Below are 26,869 nucleotides of genomic sequence, written 5' to 3'. Positions count from 1 at the left end.
TGTGTGTGTGTGTGTGTGTGTGTGTGTGTGTGTGTGTGTGTGTGCGTGCGTGTGTGTGTGTGTGCGTGCGTGCGTGTGGGCGTGTGTGTGTTGGAGGTGTAAGAGTGTGTGTGTGTGTGTGTGTGTGTGTGTGTGTGTGTGTGTGTGTGCGTGCGTGCGCGTGCGCGCGTGCGTGCGTGCGTGCGTGCGTGTGTGTGTGTGTGTTTGAGTTGAGTATGAAGTTGAGTTTGAAGTGCTCCACATGACTGGGAAGGGATTGCTGTTGTTAACCACTATCTGGATGTGACTGTGTCTATGGGGTGGCTCTCACTGTATGACATGACATTGGATATGCAGACACATGATTTAACACTGAAAATTAAAGATTGACAGAATCATAGAGATAAAACACAATGTATTGATGATTGATAAGAGTACAAGGCATGTCATCTCAGTAGCAGCTGCCTAGACAGCCAGATACCTCATGGTTCCTCTGTAACTTTGACTGTGTCCCACATGGCACCCTATTCTCCATATAGTGCACTACGTTTTTCCAGGGTCTGGTCAAAAGTAGTGCACTTCATGTACATTGGGAATAGGGTGCCTTTTGGGATGCATACTTTGACACAAGTACCCACATTCAGATATGGGTTTAACAAACAAGCCTGCCATGTTTTCCAATTGCTCAAAGAAGTTAGATTGTCACCATCTGCAGCAAAAGCACAGTTTATTCGTTGTTTCGTTTCATTTTTGGATTTGACTCCCGTTTCTGCCCAAGTCTTTCTTTCTTTGGAAAAATTCATCTAAGTTTTTACATAACAGGACATTTTCTTCTTTTGGCAGTGTGTGTTTCTCATGTCTCAAAAACGTCTCTCGTTACCAAAACAACCACAGTGCTCGGAAAGCCAATATTAAAGCCATGAAAATAGAACCAAAAATAAACAGCGATGACAGCAATAACAACCGTAATAACAACAATAATAACAATAATGATAATAATAATCATGGATAAAGATAGCAATAAATAGGGTGGAGGAGTTAAGTGCGGGTAGGTGTGGCGGAACGGCACACTGTAGGCACCAATTATAGAGAGAGAGAAAGAGGGAAGGGACGAGGGACGGGGAACGAGAGAGGAAGAGTGAAGTGGTGGGCTACCGCACATAAAGTGACTGATTGTTTGGTTGCTGAATCTCCGTTCTGTTGTGTCCCTCCCTGTTTCTCTCCACATAGGTCGAGGGGGGGTAGGCAGGGGTACAGTCCAGAGTAACTGTAGCCTTGAGTGTCCTTTCACACCGCTGGGTCTTCATGTCCTCACAAGGCTGTCCTCTGTCTCTCTTATGTCCGCATAAACCACGATAGGTTTACCTCCTTGTAAACCACCACAAAGGAGTAAAGAGGGGGAGACTGGGCTGAGGCATGACTGGAGGAGATAGGGAGAGACTGTGGTGGACATACAAACATTGTTAGTGTGGGATAAGTGCTGGAGAGATGAGAATAATCCATATTGGATGTAGGGGGTAGGGAGTTAGGTAGGGTGTGGTTGCTCCATTGAGGGATGGCGACAGGAGTGGGTTGGTTGGGAGTGGCGATTCCAACTTTAAAAAGACCATAAAGCTCAATTGTGGACTTTGACAAACCATATTTGTTTATCATTGGTGAATTCTCCCATACCACTGTTCTTACCTCCACCCAAAACCCACCTGCGATGCAGCCACCCACCCACACAACCTGCCACCACTGTCAAAGACCAAAGACTAGAGGAGTCCTGTCATGGAGGGGTGGAGAGGGGGAGGAGGTGATGGAAAGCCACAGCCGCCCTAAAAACTCCTTAGCCAGCTAGTGATGAGCTGTACATCTGGAGTCTGCATATGGAACCAAGGGACTATGGGATAGTAGAGGTCTGAGCAGGCCCCCAGTATTCAGTCTATGAGTGTCAGTTAGGGGCCTGACCCAAGACCCAACATCGAAGTAAGGACAAGTGTTCTCTATGTGGGTGTGGTTGAGACATTAGAGAGAGCAGTCATTGGACAGAGCAGATGAGAGCCCACCCTCTTGGGTGAAGCTGAGTTTTGGAATTGGCTCAATTCAAAAGTGGTGTTGATGTGGCAAGTTCCTGTTGTGGCCAGGGGTGGGATGTGTGTGTATGTTTGTTTTTCTCTCTGACTAGTGGCTCAACATTACTGAACAGGCTATTCTAACTGTAACACATGACAGCTGTTTCATGGCATTTCCCTGCTTCATGTTGCTGAGGTAACATATTGTATTTTCACTTAAATCACTCTTTGATGAAGTCTCCGTTGGACCCCATATGTCTGTATTTCTGTGTATATATATATATATGTGTATGTGTGTGTGTGTGTGTGTGTGTGTGTGTGTGTGTGTGTGTGTGTGTGTGTTTGTGCATGTATCAGTGTGTCATTGTCTCATCGATGCCCTTCTTCCCCTCTACCAGTCTTTAGTTCCTGTTCTCTTCCCGTCTGTCTGTCTGTCTGTCTGTCTGTCTGTCTGTCTGTCTGTCTGTCTGTCTGTCTGTCTGTCTGTCTGTCTGTGTCTGTCTGTCTGTCTGTCTGTCTGTCTGCCTGTCTGTCTGTCTGTCTGTCTGGGTCTCGCTCTCTTTCTGCATCTCCTCTGGTCTCTGGGTCTCTATCTCTGGAAGTCAGCCTGCTCTCTGGGGCTGGATGAGGAGCTACCAGGGGGCAGGGAGCTGGCTCGGCCCCCACTCAGACCATGAGAATTCCCCTTGTCCTTGCCCTCCTCCATGGCCCCCATGCTGGTCCCTGAAGGCTGGGCTGGTGCCAGGGCAGGGGCTGAACCTGCTGGGTTGCTTCCCCTTCTTTCCCTCTCTGTAGTGGGGTACATCTCCTCATGACCGTCTTCGCTGGACTCAGGGTCCTCTGAGCTGGAGAGGAGCTCCTCGTCTCTGTATTCGCTGACATCCACACCACCGCCCCCCTCCCCCAGCTCCTTCAGCCGGCCGTGATGCTTGACGTGGTAGCGCTGGTTCTGGAAAAACTTGATGATGGTGTGCTTGGGCAGGTCCAGCTGGGCTGACAGAGTGTGGATGGCCTCTTGGTCCGGGTAAAGACCCACGTCCTGGATGAAGCTCTGCAGGATGCCTAGGGCTTCTAGAGAGATCTTAGTGCGCGACCGAGGCTTCTTAATGACCACGCCACCACCGACTCCTGAACTGACTCTTTCAACATTCGGGGACTCTTCATCGTTACCCTGGAGGGGCATGGGGTCCTCGCGCATCGGGGAGTGGTCCTTCAGGGGTTGTGGGGGTTGTCTGTGCAGTGCCTGGTGAGAAAGCAGGTACAGCTGATTAGTGGGGCTCAGTGACCCCTCATCAAAGCTACGCACCACTCAACAGTATAGGCATTCTACAGGGGTCAGAGGTCAACAAAAAGTTCAACAAGGTTAACAAGTTCAACAACAGCAATGCCCATTGCCTGAGCTAAGTTCAACAGAGATATGCATTAGCTGAACCCAGGGTAAAGCCAAACATAGCTTCATAGCTCAAATACCATCACAGAGAGACTAACTACTATAGCACCTGTGTCGTAGACCTTTGACCTCTGACCTGGATGTAAGATTTGCTCGTGGTAAAACTCCAACCACCTGCTCTGCCAGCTCTACCACCATGACGGTTTAACCAGACAGAGCCAGAGGATAAACAGCTGAGGGGGAGAGGGACATGTGTCTCGCCTCCTGTCTGGTTGGTGTTACGCAAATACACACTGATCATTAACAACACTGGGGGAGAAGGGGGCATTAGAGGAAGTGGGGTCATTAAATAATAGGTGGTAGACTGGGGGAAGAAGAAGAGCGCGGGGTGGAGGGGAGAGAAGAAGGGCAGAAGGAGGAGTGAGGAGGACAGAGAGAAGAAAACAAAGGGGCAGAAGTAAGAACGAGAGGGCAAAGAGTCGGGCAACGAGAGGGCAAAGAGTCGGGCAACGAGAGGGCAAAGAGTCGGGCAACGAGAGGGCAAAGAGTCGGGCAACGAGAGGGCAACGAGAGGGCAAAGAGTCGAGCAACGAGAGGGCAAAGAGTCGGGCAACGAGAGGGCAAAGAGTCGGGCAACGAGAGGGCAAAGAGTCGGGCAACGAGAGGGCAAAGAGTCGGGCAACGAGAGGGCAACGAGAGGGCAAAGAGTCGAGCAAAGGAGAGATCGAGGAGTTTGAGTGTTAGTGGGACAGACTCGAGATAAGTAAAGGTGAGAGGTGATCAAAGCCAGACCTAGGGAGTCAGGGGAGTCAGTGAGGTACTAGTGTTGTTGTCCTGTTGTCTTGTTTGGTGCATGAGGAGTGTCAGAGAGCCAGCTAGCTATCACAGAGCTCTGTGGCGCGTTGCTATCCCACTGTCACACTGGCTTTATGACCAGGGTGGGGCACCACGGCCCCAGGCCCCCGCCCAGCCACTGTGCCTCTGCTCTGGAATGCTAAGCTATAAATCTGTGGTGCATTAAAATTAAAGGACCCACAAAGATAATAGTCATTCGCTTTTCTCTCTCCCTCTTCAATAATAACAGGGTATTACTTAAATAATATTGAGGGCAGGCCAGACCATCAAATTGCTCCGATTTCACTTGTGGGGGCTGTTTGAGGGTTGCGATTTACAGGAAGAGTGTAGGTTGGGTGTTTTTTTCCGCTTTCTGACGTTTATTATCTTTTTTTTATGTCTGTGTGAAACAAATAGCAGCCACACAAAGCGAGGGAATGAGAAGGACTGGTGACAGCGGTGGAAAGAGGGAAAAGACAGGATGAAAATAGCACTCCCCTTTGACCTAATGTGGACCACACACTCCTCACAACCACACACACACACACACGTACTCACACTACCCCCGTCCCCCCCTTACCTTCCCTTTATCACAACCAGGAACAAAGAGACACTCACAAATACACACACACTCATATAGACTCAGACCCCAGATAGTCATTTCTCTACTCCTTTCACAGATGGCGACTCTTGGATGGATTCACACACACAGAGGCCTGGTCGCTGGGCTGGGCTCCGTGGCAGCGTGAGAGAGCCGAGCCAAACGCAGAAACACAGTGGGCTGACTGGTTGTTCCTTAATCCAGTGCGGTCTCTTTCTCTCTCTCTCTCTCTCTCTCTCTCTCTCTCTCTAATGCAGAGGGACACTAATGAAGAGAGTCAGTGCCAAGCAAACATGACTCCAACTCCAAATCAACCTCAATCCTGCTAAAGCCATGAAACCCTCCTCTCTGTTTGACCCCATGCCCTCTGTCCCCTCTACCCATCACCCCTCAACCATTTCACCCCTCTAAATTGAGCCTCTACCCCTCCAATCCTTCCATTTCTCCATCCTTCTGTACCCTCTACCCATCCAACTGAGCCTCCACTCCTCCATCTCTCCATCCCTCCTTACCGCCCCTCCATCCACAAAGTACTGTAGACTGAGGATGGAAGTCATTCTTCTCATGGCATAATTCAATATTCATCCAAACTGTTCTCCCTTTTTTTTTCAATTGCGACCAGGGAACATCAGAGTTCATTGCATTAAAGAAAAAGTTTCCTTTTAAACGCAAATCAAGGCGAATTACAGAGATGCAGAACTATGAAAGAATTATACTACATGAAATATTCAGCTAAAGCCTTAATGAGGGCTGGTTCTCTTGGGGCTACAGGCAGACCAGGGGTGGGGAGTGTATGTGTGTGTGTTTTGCTGTATGAGTCTGTGTGTGTGTTGGGGCTGCCTGGGACAGTATGTTGCCACCGGAGACACCATTAACACACAGATAAATATGTAATGACGGAAAATACAGTTTTCTGTTGGTTTTCTGCATGACTTCATCTTTCCTGTTAATCGGTGTGTGTTTTCTTCCTTCTCTCTCCTGTGTCACCAGGCCTGGGGAGTGAATGAGTCACTCTGTGTGTGTGTGTGTGTGTGTGTGTGTGTGTGTGTGTGTGTGTGTGTGTGTGTGTGTGTGTGTGTGTGTGTGTGTGTGTGTGTGTGTGTGTGTGTGACTGAGCCTGTCTTTGTTGCGTAGGTGTGTGGTTTGAATACTGAGTTGTTTACAGTGCTTATACCGTAACTGAGATCATGTGAAAGTACTATATATCTGTGTGTTTCTAAGTGTTTCTGTCTCTATGTGTGTGTGAGGGTGGGCTGGCATATGACCTTTTTGCGTGTTCAAGTGTGTGTGTGGCAATCATTCCACTTATCAGTAATTAAACCATTAAGTCGGCTGTGGTTTACTGCGCTAAGAGCTGAACTCAGCTGCTCAAACTGACAATTAGCCCATCAGAGGAACCAATAGGTTTATAAAAGTGTTTGCACGTGTAGCCTACGAATGAAACAACAAAAAGAGAGGGGCAGCAGAGAGAACAGTCTGTGTCTGTCTGTAGAAAGAAGGGAGCTTGTTGCCAGCTTTCTAGTCCAGCGCTCTTGTGGTCTCAATCCACGGTGCAGTCAGCACAGGGGTCCAGGCCACAGTACCCACTGCCCACACGCACACAGCAGAATTACATTTAGCAATAACAATAGAGAAATTATTCATAAGGGCTGGGCCTGCCAAATTAGCAGAGGGATGCACTTACTGCTCAACACATGGAGGCATAAACAGAGCAGCAGATACTGTACTGCTGGAGAGGAGAGCCAGATAGCCAGCCCAGCGTTATCAGGGCAGGGTCAGTCATGGAGAAATGTGATGCTGTCCCCACGGGTGTGAGAGGGGCTGAGTAGGTAGGGGAGCACAGGACACACACAGACGCACACACACACAATTCCACCTGTGGATCTAATGGACACGCAGTCACACGTGGTGATATCCCACAGCCTCACATACAGTACTTGTCACATGATACTGTAGATATACAAAAAGCGCAGTCGTTGATTCATAATTCATTATGAGTCGTTTTGTTTCGGTCAGTGGTTGTGTGAGGTCGGCGGGTTGGCCGATTGTTCACATAAAACCATACAAAAGCACTTCCAACAGCACATACAGTATAGCATAAAGCACTTCCAACAGCACATACAGTATAACATAAAGCACTTCCAACAGCACATACAGTATAGCATAAAGCACCTCCAACAGCACATACAGTATAGCATAAAGCACTTCCAACAGCACATACAGTATAACATAAAGCACTTCCAACAGCACATACAGTATAGCATAAAGCACCTCCAACAGCACATACAGTATAGCATAAAGCACCTCCAACAGCACATACAGTATAGCATAAAGCACATACAGTATAACATAAAGCACTTCCAACAGCACATACAGTATAGCGTAAAGCACTTCCAACAGCACATACAGTATATAAAGCACTCCAACAGCACATACAGTATTAAAGCACCAACAGCACATACAGTATAGCGTAAAGCACTTCCAACAGCACATACAGTATAGCATAAAGCACTTCCAACAGCACATACAGTATAGCTTAAAGCACTTCCAACAGCACATACAGTATAGCATAAAGCACTTCTAACAGCACATACAGTATAGCGTAAAGCACTTCCAACAGCACATACAGTATGGCGTAAAGCACTTACAACAGCACATACAGTATAGCGTAAAGCACTTCCAACAGCACATACAGTATAGCATAAAGCACTTCTAACACTTTTGTTGGAGCTAGGAAGACAAGCATTTCACTTCACCCGCAATAACATCTGCTAAATATGTATATGAGACCAACATTGAATTGATCTGATTTGATTTAACAGCACATACAGTTGTGTGTCTAGTGTACAGTATATGTGTGAGAGGGACTGAGTTGAGTAGCAGCTGGAACACATGTGTGGTCTGGCGGTGGTGACTTGCATGGTGGCGTGTGTGTGTGTGTGTGTGTCTGTCTGTGTGTGTATGTGGCGGGTAGATGTGCTGCATGGAGTTTGATCTGGGTTTAGGGAGGGGCTTTCCTCTCCTGACTGTCAACTTGGACAACAAAAACAGGAGAGGGACACACATGCACCGAAACAAATACAGTCTGACAGACTTTCGTCCTCCTTGGCCTACCCATAAATTGTCCCACCCTCTCCAAGATCATCCTTCCTTATCATGTATCACTCTCCTTCTTCGATCTATCACTTCACTATACTTCCTCTCCTCCTGGTGTGGCCCTTCTCAGTCCCTCCTTCCTTCTCTGTCCTCTCTAATATGAACAACTTGTGGAGTATATTTTGTCTCCTCTCTGGTCTGGTCTGGTCTGGTCCGTGTGTTTGAGGAGGTAGCTGAGGAATATGTTAATGGTGGCAAAGTGGTAACAACCACTTCCTTTCTATGATGAGCCGTTAACAAAGATAGTGGATGAATGAAGATAGTTCACTCCGGCAGTTTAGCTTTGAAAAAAAATGGTCAGTTCTACTTAACTTGGTGTGTCTCCCATAGACACCAATGCAACAGCAGCTGTGTCTGGTCTACTTAGTTCAGTGTTTCCCAACTCCGTTTCTCGTGTGCCCCAACAGCACACATTGCTTTTGTAGCCCCGGACAAAAACACATGATTCATCCGCATGGGGACAGACAGGGTGGGGACAGACAGCCCATCTCATTACGGAGTGCAGTTCACAATGCATGTAGACCTATCATCTCATGGTAAATGTTTTTCTTGTGACAGGTAGGCCTACATTTGCTGCAGCATAGTCTATGCTACACTAATATAAAGACTGACTGTCTAATTTACCCATCTCCATCTGGCCTTCGGGGGTCACCTTATTTTCTTATTGAAAACATTATTTTATTTTATTGCAGCTGCAGAGTTTTAAAACAGCCTATCACTCAAATATAGTTGCTTTAAATAAGTCCATGCGTGTGCACTCTCTCGCAGTCTCTCTCTCTCTCTATCAATTCCATTGAAATTGCATCCAAAATACTGTAGATAATCCTGTTCTAGACTGATATATGGCCCTATATATAGATGTCCTAACATACCTCTTTCAGGCAATACAGTCAATGCAGTATTAGCCTTATATTTATCTAATTCATGATGGGTTATGCATAAGAAGCTTCTAACTTATAGCCTCGGTCTCTTGCATAATACGCACAAACCTGTGCTCTGCTGGCCTCTCTCCTTGAGTCCCAGGCAGGAAAAGTTAGACTAGAATGGCTTGCTGGATTTCTTAAACCAATAGACTATTAGAAGAGGGTCGTAAGCTCTCGATTGCCGAATGTTAAATACAGCAGCCAACAGAACACAGGTAGTTTGAAAGAAGGGCCATAACCATTCAATCTTCATGGAGCAAAGTGAAAGCCTACTGCATCTAATTCTAGTCCTATTTTATTCAAGGATGTCATTAGAATGATGAAGATAAGGACAACAAGACTTGTTTCATTTTACTGGAATAAAGCAACAAGGACATAGGCTAATAACATGAGGGGAAATATTATGAAAGGTATACATGCATCAGCCTACTAATACTAATTTATCATGGTCTGAATGCTGTGTGTAATTCCAGTCCATATGATACAGTATAATATAGTACAGTAATACAGTTCACACTGAAAAAGATTAGCCTACTGGAGCTAGTTTCATTTATTTAACCAAGAGAGTATATAGCTGGCTACATCTTTGGGCTTTTATGTTTTTCTATTGTGCGTAATGTGCAGTAGCCTATATCACACAGTACCAGTCAAAAGTTTGGACACACCTACTCATTCAAGGGTTTTTCTTTATTTTTTTTACTATTTTCTACATTGTAGAATAATAGTGGCCATCCAAACTATGAAATAACACATATGGTATCATGTAGTAACCAAAAAAAGTTTAAAAACAAAACAAAATATTGTCTAGATTCTTCAAAGTAGCCACCCTTTGCCTTGATGACAGCTTTGCACACTCTTGGCATTCTCTCAACCAGCTTCACCTGGAATACTTTTCCAACAGTCTTGAAGGAGTTCCCACATATGCTGAGCACTTGTTGGCTGCTTTTTCTTCACTCTGCGGTCCAATTTACCCCGAACCATCTCAATTGGGTTGAGGTCGGGTGATTGTGGAGGCCAGGTCATCTGATGCAGCACTCCATCACTCTCCTTCTTGGTCACATAGCACTTACACAGCCTGGAGGTGTGTGGGTCATTGTCCTGTTGAATGATAGTCCCACTCAGCGCAAACCGGATGGGATGGCATATCGCTGCAGAGTGCTGTGGTAGACATGCTGGTTAAGTGTGCCTTGAATTCTAAATAAATCACAGACAGTGTCACCAGAAAAACACCCCACCACCATCACACCTCCTCCTCCATGCTTCACGGAGGGAACCACACATTCGGAGATCATCTGTTCACCTACTCTGTGTCTCACAAAGACACGGCGGTTGGAACCAAAAATTGCACATTTGGACTCATCAGACCAAAGGACAGATTTCCACTGGTCTAATGTCCATTGCTCATGTGTCTTGGCCCAAGCAAGTCTCTTCTTCTTTTTGGTGTCCTTTAGTAGTGGTTTCTTTGCAGCAATTTGACCATGAAGGCCTGATTCATGCAGTCTCCTCTGAACAGTTGATGTTGAGATGTGTATGTTACTTCAACTCTGTGAAGCATTTATTTGGGCTGCAGTTTCTGAGGCTGGTAACTCTAATGAACTTATCCCCTGCAGCAGAGGTAACTCTGGGTCTTCCTTTCATGTGGCGATCCTCATGAGAGCCAGTTTCATCATAGCGCTTGATGGTTTTTGCGACTGCACTGTTCCGCCATAACTGACTAAACTGACATGTCTTAAAGTAACGGACTGTCATTTCTCTTTGCTTATTTGAGCTGTTCTTGCCATAATATGGACTTGGTCTTAACAAATAGAGCTATCTTCTGTATACTACCCCTACGTTGTCACAACACAACTGATTAGCTTAAATGCATTAAGAAGGAAAGAAAGGCACACCTGTTAAATTAAATGTATTCCAGGTGACTACCTCATGAAGCTGGTTGAGAGAATGCCAAGAGCGTGCAAAGCAATCATCAAGGCAAGGGTGGCTACTTTGAAGAATCTCAAATCTCAAATAAATTTTGATTTGGTTGATATATGATTCCATATGTGTTATTTCATATATTTGATGTCTTCACTATTATTCTACAATGTAGGAAATAGAGAAGAAAAAAAATAGAGAAAAACCTTGAATGAGTTGGTTTGTCCAAACTTTTGACTGTTACTGTAGGTCTATTTCTATGCTTTGAAAGGCTTTTGAATGACACTTCCGGTTTTGGCGGGAAATATTGGGTTGCCCGGGAGAAAAGTGATGTATTCTGGGGATGGAACATTGATAAAATATCGGGAAAATATATATATTTCTATTTTATTTCACCTTTATTTAACCAGGTAGGCTAGTTGAGAACAAGTTCTCATTTGCAACTGCGACCTGGCCAAGATAAAGCATAGCAGTGTGAACAGACAACACAGAGTTACACATGGAGTAAACAATTAACAAGTCAATAACACAGTAGAAAAAAAAAGAAAAAAAAGGGGAGTCTATATACATTGTGTGCAAAAGGCATGAGGAGGTAGGCGAATAATTACAATTTTGCAGATTAACACTGGAGTGATAAATGATCAGATGGTCATGTACAGGTAGAGATATTGGTGTGCAAAAGAGCAGAAAAGTAAATAAATAAAAGTATGGGGATGAGGTAGGTAAAAATGGGTGGGCTATTTACCGATAGACTATGTACAGCTGCAGCGATCGGTTAGCTGCTCAGATAGCAGATGTTTGAAGTTGGTGAGGGAGATAAAAGTCTCCAACTTCAGCGATTTTTGCAATTCGTTCCAGTCACAGGCAGCAGAGAACTGGAAAGAAAGGCGGCCAAATGAGGTGTTGGCTTTAGGGATGATCAGTGAGATACACCTGCTGGAGCGCGTGCTACGGATGGGTGTTGCCATCGTGACCAGTGAACTGAGATAAGGCAGATCTTTACCTAGCATGGACTTGTAGATGACCTGGAGCCAGTGGGTCTGGCGACGAATATGTAGCGAGGGCCAGCCGACTAGAGCATACAAGTCGCAGTGGTAGGTGGTATAAGGTGCTTTAGTGACAAAACGGATGGCACTGTGATAAACTGCATCCAGTTTGCTGAGTAGAGTGTTGGAAGCAATTTTGTAGATGACATCGCCGAAGTCGAGGATCGGTAGGATAGTCAGTTTTACTAGGGTAAGTTTGGCGGCGTGAGTGAAGGAGGCTTTGTTGCGGAATAGAAAGCCGACTCTTGATTTGATTTTCAATTAGAGATGTTTGATATGAGTCTGGAAGGAGAGTTTACAGTCTAGCCAGACACCTAGGTACTTAATGATGTCCACATATTCAAGGTCGGAACCATCCAGGGTGGTGATGCTGGTCAGGCGTGCGGGTGCAGGCAGCGAACGGTTGAAAAGCATGCATTTGGTTTTACTAGCGTTTAAGAGCAGTTGGAGGCCACGGAAGGAGTATTCAACCGTAGGGTGCGCACGCATGACTTCAGTTTTAATGAATAATTGCATGTGTATACTCAGTGTATTTGGTGCAATAATGACCCTGGCTGGAGAAAGTCAATTTAATCAGCAGAGCTTGACTACTGTACATCTGTGTAGGATGCTACATGCTTACATTTGTGTGTGTGTGTGTGTGTGTGTGTGTGTGTGTGTGTGTGTGTGTGTGTGTGTGTGTGTGTGTGTGTGTGTGTGTGTGTGTGTGTGTGTGTGTGTGTGTGTGTGAAAAGGTTGTAGGGGGCCAGTCCCGAAGACTCATTCAATGTGTGAGAAGGTTGATATCAAACTAAAGGAGGGTGATATTCTTGCCATTATCCATTCAAGTCTGCAATGACCATCCCTCGATCCAGCATTGCAGTAAGTTTTTTAAATATTTGTATAATATTTGATTTTAGCAGCAATGATATTACAGACATATCAGACAACATCAAATAACGATGGATACCAAAAACACCAGACACCTAAGGAGCCATGTTACCCTGGAGCATACGGAGCCCATGTCCATGCGCGCGGACCATACCACTAAGGTTAGGACTCAGGTTAGGGAAATTTGATGCTACATCAGCTGGTCTCTCTCACCTGTGGTTCTTGGGGCAGGTGTAGTACAGTATGCAGCCTCTCACTGTGGTGGTGCCTGGACTCCTCTTCATACACCAGGTCTCTGTCTGTCTGGAGCAGGGTCAGGAACCTCCGGATGGTACACAGATTCTCCCACAGAGTACGGTTCTCTGGGCTAGGGTTCTCCTTCCACCGCAGCAACTCACACAGCCAGCCCTAAGAGGGGTAGATGGGAGCAGAGACAGGAGAAGGGAGGGGAGAAAGAAATGGGGAGTGGGGGGGAGAAGATGTTATTATCTATGCTAGACTAGGCCAGTCTTTGACACCAGCTGTTGTGTGCATCCAGCCTCCACCAGCATGCAGTGTTAATAACCTGATCAGTTTTCATCCTCCCTCTCATCCCCCATCCCCCTCTCCCTCAGCATCCCCCTCTCCTCTCTGGGCCAGCTGCAGCAGATGGGTGCAGTGAGCCATGACCCCCAGCCCAACTCTGCCCAGCCACCCCCGGACCCCTGAACCTGGGAGACACAGCTTGATCAACACACACACACACACACACACACACACACACACACACACACACACACACACACACACACACACACACAGGTAATATTCTCTCACAAACATGCACGCAAACAGTGTCCTCACTGTAGATTTCCATTCCCACAACACCATGTCTTCATGTGCTCTAAACAGTTTGTGCGTTTGTTGAAGGAGTCTGTGTGTGTGTGGGGGGGGGGGGGTATCATATGTCTGAATCAGTTCTTCCCCAGGTTGGTATTTGGCTTATCTGTCTGGTATTGTTTATCTACTACTGTGGAGACACACTGACTGTCTGATATAACAGCCTGGGGAAGAGGGTTATCAACACTGCTCCATCCGCCACCCACATCACGAGGACAGGAGAAACTGCCCCTAAGCACTGACAGGGGCCACATATGTTTGCATTCCCTTAACGATTAAGGTTAGGATTGGGAGTTGGGCACAATAGGTTAGGAATGGGAGTTGGGTACAATAGGTTAGGATTGGGAGTTGGGCACTATAGATTAGGATTGGGAGTTGGGCACAATAGATTAGGATTGGGAGTTGGGTACAATAGGTTAGGATTGGGAGTTGGGCACTATAGATTAGGATTGGGAGTTGGGCACAATAGGTTAGGATTGGGAGTTGGGTACAATAGATTAGGATTGGGAGTTGGGCACAATAGATTAGGATTGGGAGTTGGGCACAATAGGTTAGTATTGGGAGTTGGGTACAATAGGTTAGGATTGGGAGTTGGGCACAATAGATTAGGATTGGGAGTTGGGCACAATAGGTTAGGAATGGGAGTTGGGTACAATAGGTTAGGATTATGAGTTGGGCACAATAGGTTAGGAATGGGAGTTGGGCACAATAGATTAGGATTGGGAGTTGGGTACAATAGGTTAGGATTGGGAGTTGGGTACAATAGATTAGGATTGGGAGTTGGGCACAATAGGTTAGGATTGGGAGTTGGGTACAATAGGTTAGGATTGGGAGTTGGGCACAATAGGTTAGGATTGGGAGTTGGGTACAATAGGTTAGGATTGGGAGTTGGGCACAATAGGTTAGGATTGGGAGTTGGGTACAATAGATTAGGATTGGGAGTTGGGTACAATAGATTAGGATTGGGAGTTGGGCACAATAGGTTAGGATTGGGAGTTGGGTACAATAGATTAGGATTGGGAGTTGGGCACAATAGGTTAGGATTGGGAGTTGGGTACAATAGGTTAGGATTGGGAGTTGGGTACAATAGATTAGGATTGGGAGTTGGGCACAATAGGTTAGGATTGGGAGTTGGGTACAATAGATTAGGATTGGGAGTTGGGTACAATAGATTAGGATTGGGAGTTGGGCACAATAGGTTAGGATTGGGAGTTGGGTACAATAGGTTAGGATTGGGAGTTGGGTACAATAGGTTAGGATTGGGAGTTGGGTACAATAGGTTAGGATTGGGAGTTGGGCACAATAGGTTAGGATTGGGAGTTGGGTACAATAGGTTAGGATTGGGAGTTGGGCACAATAGGTTAGGATTGGGAGTTGGGCACAATAGGTTAGGATTGGGAGTTGGGCACAATAGGTTAGGATTGGGAGTTGGGCACAATAGGTTAGGATTGGGAGTTGGGCACAATAGGTTAGGATTGGGAGTTGGGCACAATAGGTTAGGATTGGGAGTTGGGCACAATAGGTTAGGATTGGGAGTTGGGTACAATAGGTTAGGATTGGGAGTTGGGTACAATAGGTTAGGATTGGGAGTTGGGTACAATAGGTTAGGATTGGGAGTTGGGTACAATAGGTTAGGATTGGGAGTTGGGCACAATAGGTTAGGAAAGCTGTAGCAGGATAGGGACAATGTCATGGGTCATGGGTGAAACAGGCCTCTCACCTGGCTCTTGTTGGCAGCCACCTTGGCGAACAGCGCCTGAGACACCTTCGCCCTCTTCATCTCCTGCTGGATCTCATCATAGATACCTGACGTGATGTTGACCAGAGACTCCAGCTTCAGGGGCAGGTCTGGGTTGAGGCATGGCGGCTTGGGCTGAGGGAGGATAGGTAGGAGGGACCAGGGAGAGGCGGTCCATAGAGAAAGAACCAGTTATTAAACCAGGAAGTTGTACCAGAGTTTGCCTGAATGGGTAACACTGCCAACTCTAGTTCACATGTTGTCCCTGCGCCAACAACCAAAGTTTAGGTTTCAAGTAAGAATGACAGGTAATCAGTTGACGATCAGTCAAAGTTTTTCCTTCTTTTAAACAAACATTAGACTCATAGACGTACATGTTCAGACATGGAGAATGTTTACAGATTAAAAGTCATTAAGCCATTCTCTCTCCTGTCCTTTGTAGTTTCTGTTTGAATGACTCTGTATTGAATCTCAGTATGTTTTCTTATAAGACTTTGAGGTTATCTTTGCAGGACCAGACTAGTAATCTGGAATTCCCAAGCGTAAACGATGGCAAGATAAATTTATACAGACATAATAATGATAGTACACAAATTCGTCCCAGAATGAGTGTTTGCCCTTTGCATCAGAGAGAGATTGTTATCTGTGATGTTCCTAAAAGGCCATGTGGGGTTAGGAAGCACATCCAAATGAATTGTCCCTTTCTCTATAGCATGTTCCTATGACAACAGGCTGTATCTTTATTGTAAACAAGACATTTTCTTGGACTTTGGGACTAATTTATTTGTTCCACATTACCATGCAAACTAAATCAATCATAGCAAGTATTTGACATACTGTACACAAAAATGTCAGCCATGTCTGATCAAAAGGAATTCTGTGTGTGAGGTACATTCTGTGAACAAGCCAAAAAGGGATTGTTGATGAATATACGGCTCACAGAGGCTCAAGTAGTACTGTATTGCGAGACATAAAAGTATTGTAGATGAGTAAACTGAGACATAAAAGTATTGTAGATGGGTGAACTGAGACATAAAAGTATTGTAGATGAGTGAACTGAGACATAAAAGTATTGTAGAAGGGTGAACTGAGACATAAAAGTATTGTAGATGGGTGAACGGAGACATAAAAGTATTGTAGATGGGTGAACTGAGACATAAAAGTATTGTAGAAGGGTGAACTGAGACATAAAAGTATTGTAGATGGGTGAACGGAGACATAAAAGTATTGTAGATGGGTGAACTGAGACATAAAAGTATTGTAGATGGGTGAACTGAGACATAAAAGTATTGTAGATGGGTGAACTGAGACATAAAAGTATTGTAGATGGGTGAACTGAGACATAAAAGTATTGTAGATGGGTGAACTGAGACATAAAAGTATTGTAGATGGGTGAACTGAGACATAAAAGTATTGTAGATGGGTGAACTGAGACATAAAAGTATTGTAGATGGGTGAACGGAGACATAAAAGTATTGTAGATGGGTGAACTGAGACATAAAAGTATTGTAGATGGGTGAACTGCTCACCGAGTTGGAGATTTTAGTCTTATTCTTCCAGATAGAAGCCCAGGCATCAGGAGTCAGCTGTTCGTCCAGACCTCTCTCCCACACCTTCTGCATGAGGTGGCATGGGACATGGTTAGTGATGGTCGGTCTAAATACGTCCTGTCAAACATTTACATTGTTACCATCTCGTCATCTAACCTCACACACACAAAACATAGAGACACAATCAATGAGATGTATTTATGTGCCTTTTCTCAACATATAGTTACATATGGTTAGATCGGTGTCTTTAGTACTATCCCCTTTCCCAGTCTATTTTTTAACCCTGACTTGGTAGATCCCCTAGTGTGGAAGACTAATCTTTTTTTTAAATAATGTTATTTAAAAAAATAATGTAGCCTCTTTTTCTCCCCAATTTCGTGGTATCCAATTGGTAGTTACAGTCTTGTCTCATCGCTGCAACTCCCGTACGGACTCGGGAGAGGCGAAGGTCGAGAGCCGTGCGTCCTCCGAAACACAACTCAACCAAGCCGCACTGCTTCTTGACATAATGCCAATTTAACCCGGAAGCCAGCCGCACCAATGTGTCGGAGGAAACACAGTACACCTGGCGACCGTGTCACCATGCACTGCGCCCGGCTCGCCACAGCAGTCACTAGTCACTACCATCCCCTAACCTGGACGACGCTGGGCCAATTTAGCGCCGCCCCATGGGTCTCCCGGTTGCGGCCGTCTGTGACAGAGCCTGGACTCGAACTCAGAATCTCTAGTGGCACAGCTGGCACTGAGATGCAGAACCTTAGACCACTGAGATGCAGAACCTTAGACCACTGAGATGCAGAGCCTTAGACCACTGAGATGCAGAGCCTTAGACCACTGAGATGCAGAACCTTAGACCACTGAGATGCAGAACCTTAGACCACTGAGATGCAGAGCCTTAGACCACTGAGATGCAGAACCTTAGACCACTGAGATGCAGAGCCTTAGACCACTGAGATGCAGAACCTTAGACCACTGAGATGCAGAACCTTAGACCACTGAGATGCAGAGCCTTAGACCACTGAGATGCAGAACCTTAGACCACTGAGATGCAGAGCCTTAGACCACTGAGATGCAGAACCACAGACCACTGAGATGCAGAGCCTTAGACCACTGAGATGCAGAACCACAGACCACTGAGATGCAGAGCCTTAGACCACTGAGATGCAGAACCTTAGACCACTGAGATGCAGAACCTTAGACCACTGAGATGCAGAGCCTTAGACCACTGAGATGCAGAACCACAGACACCAACCAAACCAACCGCCAGACAGAAACTAAAACATACAGACAATATAAACCATCAACAAGGCACAAAGACAGACAAGACACACCACAGTCAACCAGACACACACAGGCCCTGCTGTAGAGGAGCTTGGTGGAGAATGTCTATGGTAGTTTTGGAGGGCGGTGGGTGGTGGGCGTTGTACCTGTGAGAGGCGGGGGCCCCCGGGGCTGGAGCTAGGGGTAGGGGGCAGGCCGACAGGGGGGTTCATGCTGCGCTCACGCTCCTCCTGGTAAATACGGTCTCTCTCCCCCTCAGGGAGGTTGAGGAAGTTCTGCATGGCTTTGAGGTTGACCAGCAGGGACTGAGAGGCAGAGCGAGGGTCCTCCTCCTTCCGCAGGATCTCCGACAGCAGGCCCTGGTGCACACACACACACACATGCACACACGCCGCAAACATATACATTTAGAATGAGTGGTTGCACACACACGCACTGTACGCACTCGCTCGTACAACCATGTGCATGCATGCACGCACAACACACACATGCACACTTCACCTGCCCTAAACCCTTCATGTGGGCTCCATATTGGCTCTAATGGGGCGTGACTGTGTGTGAATGCAGCAGGTGTGTGTACTGCTGGGAGGGCGGAGAAAGAGACTGAACTGGAGCAGGGAAACACAGCAAGCTGTGGCATCAGCTTACCTCACTCATAACACTCAGAGATTAAATTGAAACTGGCTGAAACCCCCGAGGAGAAACCAAATCATAGAAATATTACTGCTGACTTATCTCAAAGTCATCCCAATATTCCAAATCGTTTTGTAAATGGGACATCAGCATTGACATTACGTTATTCTATCCTCTCATCCTGTCTTCAGTCCTTTACCCCTGCCCTCCACTGCACTATGTGTGGCTACATACTTGGTGGGTTTCCTGCCCTGTATTCTGTTGAAGGCCATCCATACCTGTGTTCTGTTACCCATGTCACCTGTGTTCTATGGTTACCTGTGTTCTGTTACCTATGTCACCTGTGTACTATGGTTACATGTGTTCTGTTACCCATGTCACCTGTGTTCTATGGTTACATGTGTTCTGTTACCTATGTCACCTGTGTTCTATGGTTACCTGTGTTCTGTTACCCATGTCACCTGTGTACTATGGTTACATGTGTTCTGTTACCTATGTCACCTGTGTTCTATGGTTACCTGTGTTCTGTTACCCATGTCACCTGTGTACTATGGTTACCTGTGTTCTGTTACCTATGTCACCTGTGTACTATGGTTACATGTGTTCTGTTACCCATGTCACCTGTGTTCTATGGTTACCTGTGTTCTGTTACCTATGTCACCTGTGTACTATGGTTACATGTGTTCTGTTACCTATGTCACCTGTGTTCTATGGTTACCTGTGTTATGTTACCCATGTCACCTGTGTACTATGGTTACATGTGTTCTGTTACCTATGTCACCTGTGTTCTATGGTTACCTGTGTTCTGTTACCCATGTCACCTGTGTTCTATGGTTACCTGTGTTCTGTTACCTATGTCACATGTGTTCTATGGTTACATGTGTTCTGTTACCCATGTCACCTGTGTTCTATGGTTACCTGTGTTCTGTTACCTATGTCACCTGTGTTCTATGGTTACATGTGTTCTGTTACCTATGTCACCTGTGTTCTATGGTTACATGTGTTCTGTTACCTATGTCACATGTGTTCTATGGTTACATGTGTTCTGTTACCCATGTCACCTGTGTTCTATGGTTACCTGTGTTCTGTTACCCATGTCACCTGTGTTCTATGGTTACATGTGTTCTGTTACCTATGTCACCTGTGTTCTATGGTTACATGTGTTCTGTTACCTATGTCACCTGTGTTCTATGGTTACCTGTGTTCTGTTACCCATGTCACCTGTGTTCTATGGTTACCTGTGTTCTGTTACCTATGTCACCTGTGTACTATGGTTACATGTGTTCTGTTACCCATGTCACATGTGTTCTATGGTTACCTGTGTTCTGTTACCCATGTCACATGTGTTCTATGGTTACATGTGTTCTGTTACCCATGTCACCTGTGTTCTATGGTTACCTGTGTTATGTTACCTATGTCACATGTGTTCTATGGTTACATGTGTTCTGTTACCTATGTCACATGTGTTCTATGGTTACATGTGTTCTGTTACCTATGTCACCTGTGTTCTATGGTTACCTGTGTTCTGTTACCCATGTCACCTGTGTTCTATGGTTACCTGTGTTCTGTTACCTATGTCACCTGTGTACTATGGTTACATGTGTTCTGTTACCTATGTCACCTGTGTTCTATGGTTACATGTGTTCTGTTACCCATGTCACCTGTGTTCTATGGTTACCTGTGTTCTGTTACCTATGTCACCTGTGTTCTATGGTTACCTGTGTTCTGTTACCTATGTCACCTGTGTACTATGGTTACATGTGTTCTGTTACCTATGTCACCTGTGTACTATGGTTACATGTGTTCTGTTACCTACGTCACATGTGTTCTATGGTTACCTGTGTTCTGTTACCTATGTCACCTGTGTTCTATGGTTACCTGTGTTCTGTTACCTATGTCACCTGGGTTCTATGGTTACCTGTGTTCTGTTACCTATGTCACCTGTGTTCTATGGTTACATGTGTTCTGTTACCTATGTCACATGTGTTCTATGGTTACATGTGTTCTGTTACCCATGTCACCTGTGTTCTATGGTTACCTGTGTTCTGTTACCCATGTCACCTGTGTTCTATGGTTACCTGTGTTCTGTTACCTATGTCACCTGTGTTCTATGGTACCTGTGTTCTGTTACCTATGTCACCTGTGTTCTATGGTTACATGTGTTCTGTTACCTATGTCACCTGTGTACTATGGTTACCTGTGTTCTGTTACCTATGTCACCTGTGTTCTATGGTTACCTGTGTTCTGTTACCTATGTCACCTGTGTACTATGGTTACATGTGTTCTGTTACCTATGTCACCTGTGTTCTATGGTTACATGTGTTCTGTTACCCATGTCACCTGTGTTCTATGGTTACCTGTGTTATGTTACCTATGTCACCTGTGTTCTATGGTTACATGTGTTCTGTTACCCATGTCACCTGTGTTCTATGGTTACCTGTGTTCTGTTACCTATGTCACCTGTGTTCTATGGTTACCTGTGTTCTGTTACCTATGTCACCTGTGTACTATGGTTACATGTGTTCTGTTACCTATGTCACATGTGTTCTATGGTTACATGTGTTCTGTTACAGTATATCACCAGCATTCTATGGTTCCCTGTATTCTGTTAACTGTGTTCTGTTAGTCTGGTTACCTGTGTTCTGTTACCTATGTCACCTGTGTTCTATGGTTACCTGTGTTCTGTTACCTATGTCACCTGTGTTCTATGGTTACCTGTGTTCTGTTACCTATGTCACCTGTGTTCTATGGTTACCTGTGTTCTGTTACCTATGTCACCTGTGTACTATGGTTACATGTGTTCTGTTACCTATGTCACCTGTGTTCTATGGTTACATGTGTTCTGTTACCCATGTCACCTGTGTTCTATGGTTACCTGTGTTCTGTTACCTATGTCACCTGTGTTCTATGGTTACATGTGTTCTGTTACCCATGTCACCTGTGTTCTATGGTTACCTGTGTTCTGTTACCTATGTCACCTGTGTTCTATGGTTACCTGTGTTCTGTTACCTATGTCACCTGTGTACTATGGTTACATGTGTTCTGTTACCTATGTCACATGTGTTCTATGGTTACATGTGTTCTGTTACAGTATATCACCAGCATTCTATGGTTCCCTGTATTCTGTTAACTGTGTTCTGTTAGTCTGGTTACCTGTGTTCTGTTACCTATGTCACCTGTGTTCTATGGTTACCTGTGTTCTGTTACCTATGTCACATGTGTTCTATGGTTGCATGTGTTCTGTTACAGTATATCACCAGCATTCTATGGTTCCCTGTATTCTGTTAACTGTGTTCTGTTAGTCTGGTTACCTGTGTTCTGTTGAAGGCCACGCGAGCGAACACAGCCTGTGAGACGCTAGCTCTCTTCAGTTCGTCCCTGACGTGCTGGTAGATATCAGTGGAGACTTCCGCAGCAGACGGGTTGTTCCCGGGGTCCCCAGGGCCCCCTGCCTTGGAGGGCCGAGGGATGGGAGGGTGGTTGAGGAACTGCTGGTTGAGGGCCTGTGGGTGCTGGTGGGCTAGCAGGCGGTTAACAGCGAGCTGCTGGTTGATGAGGTGAGCCATGGCTAGCTGCTGTCGAACAAGCTGAGGGCTAAGCTGGGGGGAGAGAAGCCCGCCTGGGCCAAGGAGAGGCTGAAGCGAGGCTGGAGGGCCGGGAGGGGGGATCTGGCCACGCAGAGGGGGCTGTGGTGGAGCTGGCCGTGGGGCGAGGGGGGTGTTGTTGTTGGGGTTGTTGTTGGGGGGTTGGGAGGGTTGTGGGGTCTCCAGATCCACCCTTGAGGAGGGTACCTCCACCCCCTCCAAGGTGGCTGAGCTGGGCCAGGCTGGCCAGGTGGGGAGGGGGACGATGGCCCATGACACAGAAGTCTGCCAGGCTGTCTCTCTCCACTGGGGAAGGAAAAGGAAGGAAGGAAGGAAGGAAGGAAGGAAGGAAGGAAGGAAGAAAGAAAGAAAGAAAGAAAGAAAGAAAGAAAGAAAGGAAGGAAGGAAGGAAGGAAGGAAGGAAGGAAGGAAGGAAGGAAGGAAGGAAGGAAGGAAGGAAGGAAGGAAGGAAGGAAGGAAGGAAGGAAGGAAGGAAGGAAGGAAGGGGAGATGAGTGTGATGCTGGTCTAACATAGTGGTCCACATTCTAACTTCAATCATAGAAACAGTACAAACAGTGGATTCCTCACCTTTGATTTCTGAATGATCTCTTCCTGGCCACATCTTCTCCAGATAATCTCCTAGGAAACGAGAGAAATAGAGTGAGAGATGCAACACTTAACAACACAAACACCTACTGTACACACATTCCTCTCCTCTACACCTATGCGCACTTCTCGACTATGACTGACAGGACAGCCAGTCAATGGGTGATCACCCATTACTCACTGTGTCCACATCTGGAGGCTAGTGAACGTACAGCATGTGTTTTTCCCTGCCAGGCAGAGACCAGAACTAATAGTGGAGTGGCTGTGTAACCCAACACTGCATCAACTCACTCTGTCAGACAACCGCTGCCTCCCTCCACATCACTTTATTCTCCTCTGGTCTCTCTGTGACTCTGTGTTTGTGGTTTAGGCTTTGCTTTGATCTGTCCGGCAGGGTAATTATAGAGCTATGGGGGAGTGTGTGTGCGTGTGTGTATGTGTGCGTACACATGTATGTGTGTGTGGGATGGGGGACAAGGGGGCTGGAGAGTAGGGGAGAAATTGTCCCATGCAGGCGTTGTGTGCTGGATGGGCGGATGGAGAGACAAACAGACAGACAGGCTGAGGAGGGGTCAGTGGTCTGTGTGTGACTGTCTGTGAGGCAGGCCTGTGTTGTACTGTAGAACCCCCTGTGGTTGTGGTTACACTGGACAGATCAGCTGGTTCTAATAAAGAAGAGTCAGTGCTCCCTGTGTGAAGGAGATGCCAGTTAACAGGCGACTATAGATTTCCTTTATTATCTTCTCTTCCTCCCTCTTTCAGATGGCAGCCAGGGGTCAGGACAGGATTGGGAATGGCCATTGGCCGCTAATAGGCTGTCACTCAAGTGGCTTGGCCAATCCAGTACATAGTAATCATTGGCTAAGGTATAGGTTAGAGAAGGACAGGAGACAGTTAGTAAAGTGGTTGTGAGACGGTTCGGGCTCCCAAGTGGTGCAGTGGTCTAAGACACTGAGAATTGGTCCAAGACACTGAGAATTGGTCCAAGACACTGCAAATTGGTCCATGCTAGTAGGGAGTTCCCAGAGGTCACAATTCTCACCTTTGATTTTCTTGTACTTCTTGTACCAGCGTCCAAATTCCTGACATTTGGCAGTGGAGACATTGGCATAGTAGGAGCTGTTTACTATTGAGGAAATCATACTCTGTAGAGAGAGAGAGAAGGAGAGAGATGTTTAATTGGCGATCAATTTGAATTCTCGCTTACTTGCACACACAAACACACACATACACAAACTATCATTGAAAAAGATATACATATATCACCAGGGGAAGCCACCCATTGAAATCTAGCCCATCACCATAGCAGCACACATGGATGCAATTGACGCAGGGATCAACACCCACACATTGAGCTCCATTTAAACACAGCATGCACAGATACATAAATAACACACACACATAAAGTCATTTGGGGAATTTTAGGTTTCTACATTGTGTAATAAGCATGGTCTCCTATTGAGATGAATTACATTGAAAATTGTACACTGTCTCTTTAAGAGTGTCAGCGAGGTTCTGAGAGATGGCGTGTGAATCTGTCATTCATTCATTGCTATGATGATTGATCTTCTGAAGAAGCTATGTCTTTTCCATTCTTTCTGTGCCCCCTAATGTTCAGATATACTGGTAAAGTTACCAGGTTGTTAACTAGCTAGCTAACGAGGTAACATGACTTAACAAAGTGTTAATGGCCTGCGTCATGGTTTATGAATATAAAATGCGGCCCGCCAATGGAGATGCATAAAGCTGCAGCGCCAATGCGCATTAGAAGGAAAGAAACGTAGTGCAGGTAATGGATCGCAACATTTGAACAGTAGGTTCTCTTAGTTATGGTGCGACCATCACTGTCACAAATCTGCGCTCACTTTTTCTCTAGGGATCTGAGAATCAATGGTACCGCAGAGTTTTTTTTTCTATAGGGCAGAGTTTTTTCTATGCACAGCAATACACTGAGTGTACAAAACATTAGGAACACCTGCTCTTTCCATGACATCGACTGACCAGGTGAATCCAAGTGAAGGCTATGATCCCTTATTGATGCCACCTGTTAAATCCACTTCAATCAGTTTTCATGAAAGGGAGGAGACAGGTTACAGAACTATTTTTTAGCCTTGAGACAATTGAGACATGGATTGTGTATGTGTGCCATTCAAAGGATGAATGGGCAAGACAAAAGATTTAAGTGCTTTTCAACGGATATGGTAGTAGGTACCAGGCGTATCGGTTTGAGTGTGTTAAGAACTGCAACGCTGCCGTATTTTTTTACCCTCAACAATTTCCCATGTACATCAAGAATGGTCCACCACCCAAAGACATCCAGCCAACTTGACACAACTGTGGGAAGCATTGGAGTTAACATGGGCCAGCATCCCTGTGGAACGCTTTCGACACCTTGTAGAGTCCATGCCCCGATGAATTGAGGCTGTTCTGAGGGCAAAAGGGGTTGCAACTCAATATTAGGAAGGTGTTCCTAATGTTTTGTGCACTCAGTGTATATTTAGGAGCATATGCGACCAAAATTGTCACATTTTAGATTTCTGATTGTGAGAGAATTGAGCAGATCAGGGTAGTATTGGAGTGTTGTGGAGGTTTGATAGGGGTGCAGTATCACCTGTGAGAGGGGGCACTCCTTGGCCAGTGTGCTTTGGTTCATCTCCTTGAGAAGCTCCTTGAGGGCGTTCCTCACCGTGGCGTGGTTCCACTGCTCTGACGGAAGGTCCTCCAGCTTGGCAAAGCTACAGAACCATAAAAAAGTCAGTCACTTCCTATTTCCTGTCCTGGGGCTGGTTGCACGTAGCCTGGCTAATCTATACTGAATGCTGTTTTCAGTCTGGTTTAACAAGGTTAGGTTGCACCAGCCTTGTGTAAGTTCATCACTGCATCATAGTGACTGAATTCTTGAAGTCAGAACTATTTAGTCAATAACTAGGGAATTGGTCTACACTGTCCTATCCAGATATTGTACTATTCCACAAACCACCTATTTATTTGCCTCAACTCACATCAGTCGCTAAGGGCAATACCAAAGATTTTTATAACTAACCCAAGATAGACCACAGCCTGTTGTTTCCAATGGGAGCAAATTAATCATAGTGGGCAGATCCAAGCACGAGCTAGCGAGATCCTATTGGCACGTTCTAGCATGTTAGAGAACATCTTCTCTGTGAAGTGAAAGTGTGCAACAACTAAATTCACCCTTGCACTCCTTCTAAACAACGCCATTTAAAAAAACTTTGGCAAGGTTTGGGGAACAGAAGACTATATTGAGATCAAATGTTTCTTTGATGAGAATTTTTGCAGAATGTCGGCCAAAATCCATCTTCTCCCACTGCCGGCCAATGGGCTTCCTCTCATCACCATGGCAATACTATACATGTCAGGCAATACCATCATCATGGAGACAGATGTAAACAAAGCTGGATAGTATGCGACAACACAATAAGGACCACATTCCAATCATCTGGAGTCTATCCATCTCTGTTTATCTGGCTATCAGGGCCATGTTCACTGATTCTTTGGAAAAGTGCAAGTTACTGACATGAAAGCCCTCTTGGAGAAAAATGCAGATAATAAATCAATCTCTGATGTTGGGATCTGGGCTAGCTGGCTCCTTGGATCGTTCCCAATTTAGATTTTAAACCTAATACTCCACAACAGTAAACTGTTGAACTACAGAGGCCTATAGTGAAAATGTAGAAAATGCCAAGATGACATCAGTCACCCAAAGGAACTCTCTGTCTGATTTAATAACATTGAAATACTTCAACATTATTCCAACAGTTGGAATGTTGTAGTATCTCCAAAATCAATCTAAACAGTGGAAATACAA

At 45.6% G+C, this 26,869-nt stretch overlaps 1 protein-coding gene across 1 annotated transcript in view; it reads right to left on the bottom strand.

Moving 5' to 3' along the window:
* Positions 1-377: 377 nt before the first annotated feature.
* The window catches only part of LOC115124911 (DNA-binding protein SATB2-like), a 75,695-nt gene continuing 49,203 nt past the window's right edge, over positions 378-26,869 (bottom strand). Inside the window, 11 exon segments of the mRNA XM_065013319.1 lie at positions 378-3,276; positions 12,981-13,175; positions 15,367-15,519; positions 16,914-17,000; positions 18,362-18,574; positions 22,160-22,536; positions 22,539-22,572; positions 22,575-22,738; positions 23,023-23,073; positions 24,083-24,185; positions 25,652-25,775. Coding sequence (XP_064869391.1) covers positions 2,623-3,276; positions 12,981-13,175; positions 15,367-15,519; positions 16,914-17,000; positions 18,362-18,574; positions 22,160-22,536; positions 22,539-22,572; positions 22,575-22,738; positions 23,023-23,073; positions 24,083-24,185; positions 25,652-25,775 — 2,155 coding nt within the window. The 3' untranslated portion in view covers positions 378-2,622.

This window comes from Oncorhynchus nerka, linkage group LG3 (genome assembly GCF_034236695.1).
Source record: "Oncorhynchus nerka isolate Pitt River linkage group LG3, Oner_Uvic_2.0, whole genome shotgun sequence".
Classification (NCBI taxonomy): Eukaryota; Metazoa; Chordata; class Actinopteri; order Salmoniformes; family Salmonidae; genus Oncorhynchus; species Oncorhynchus nerka.
Note: the sequence above shows the minus strand (reverse complement) of the source record. Positions and strands in the feature narration are given on the sequence as shown.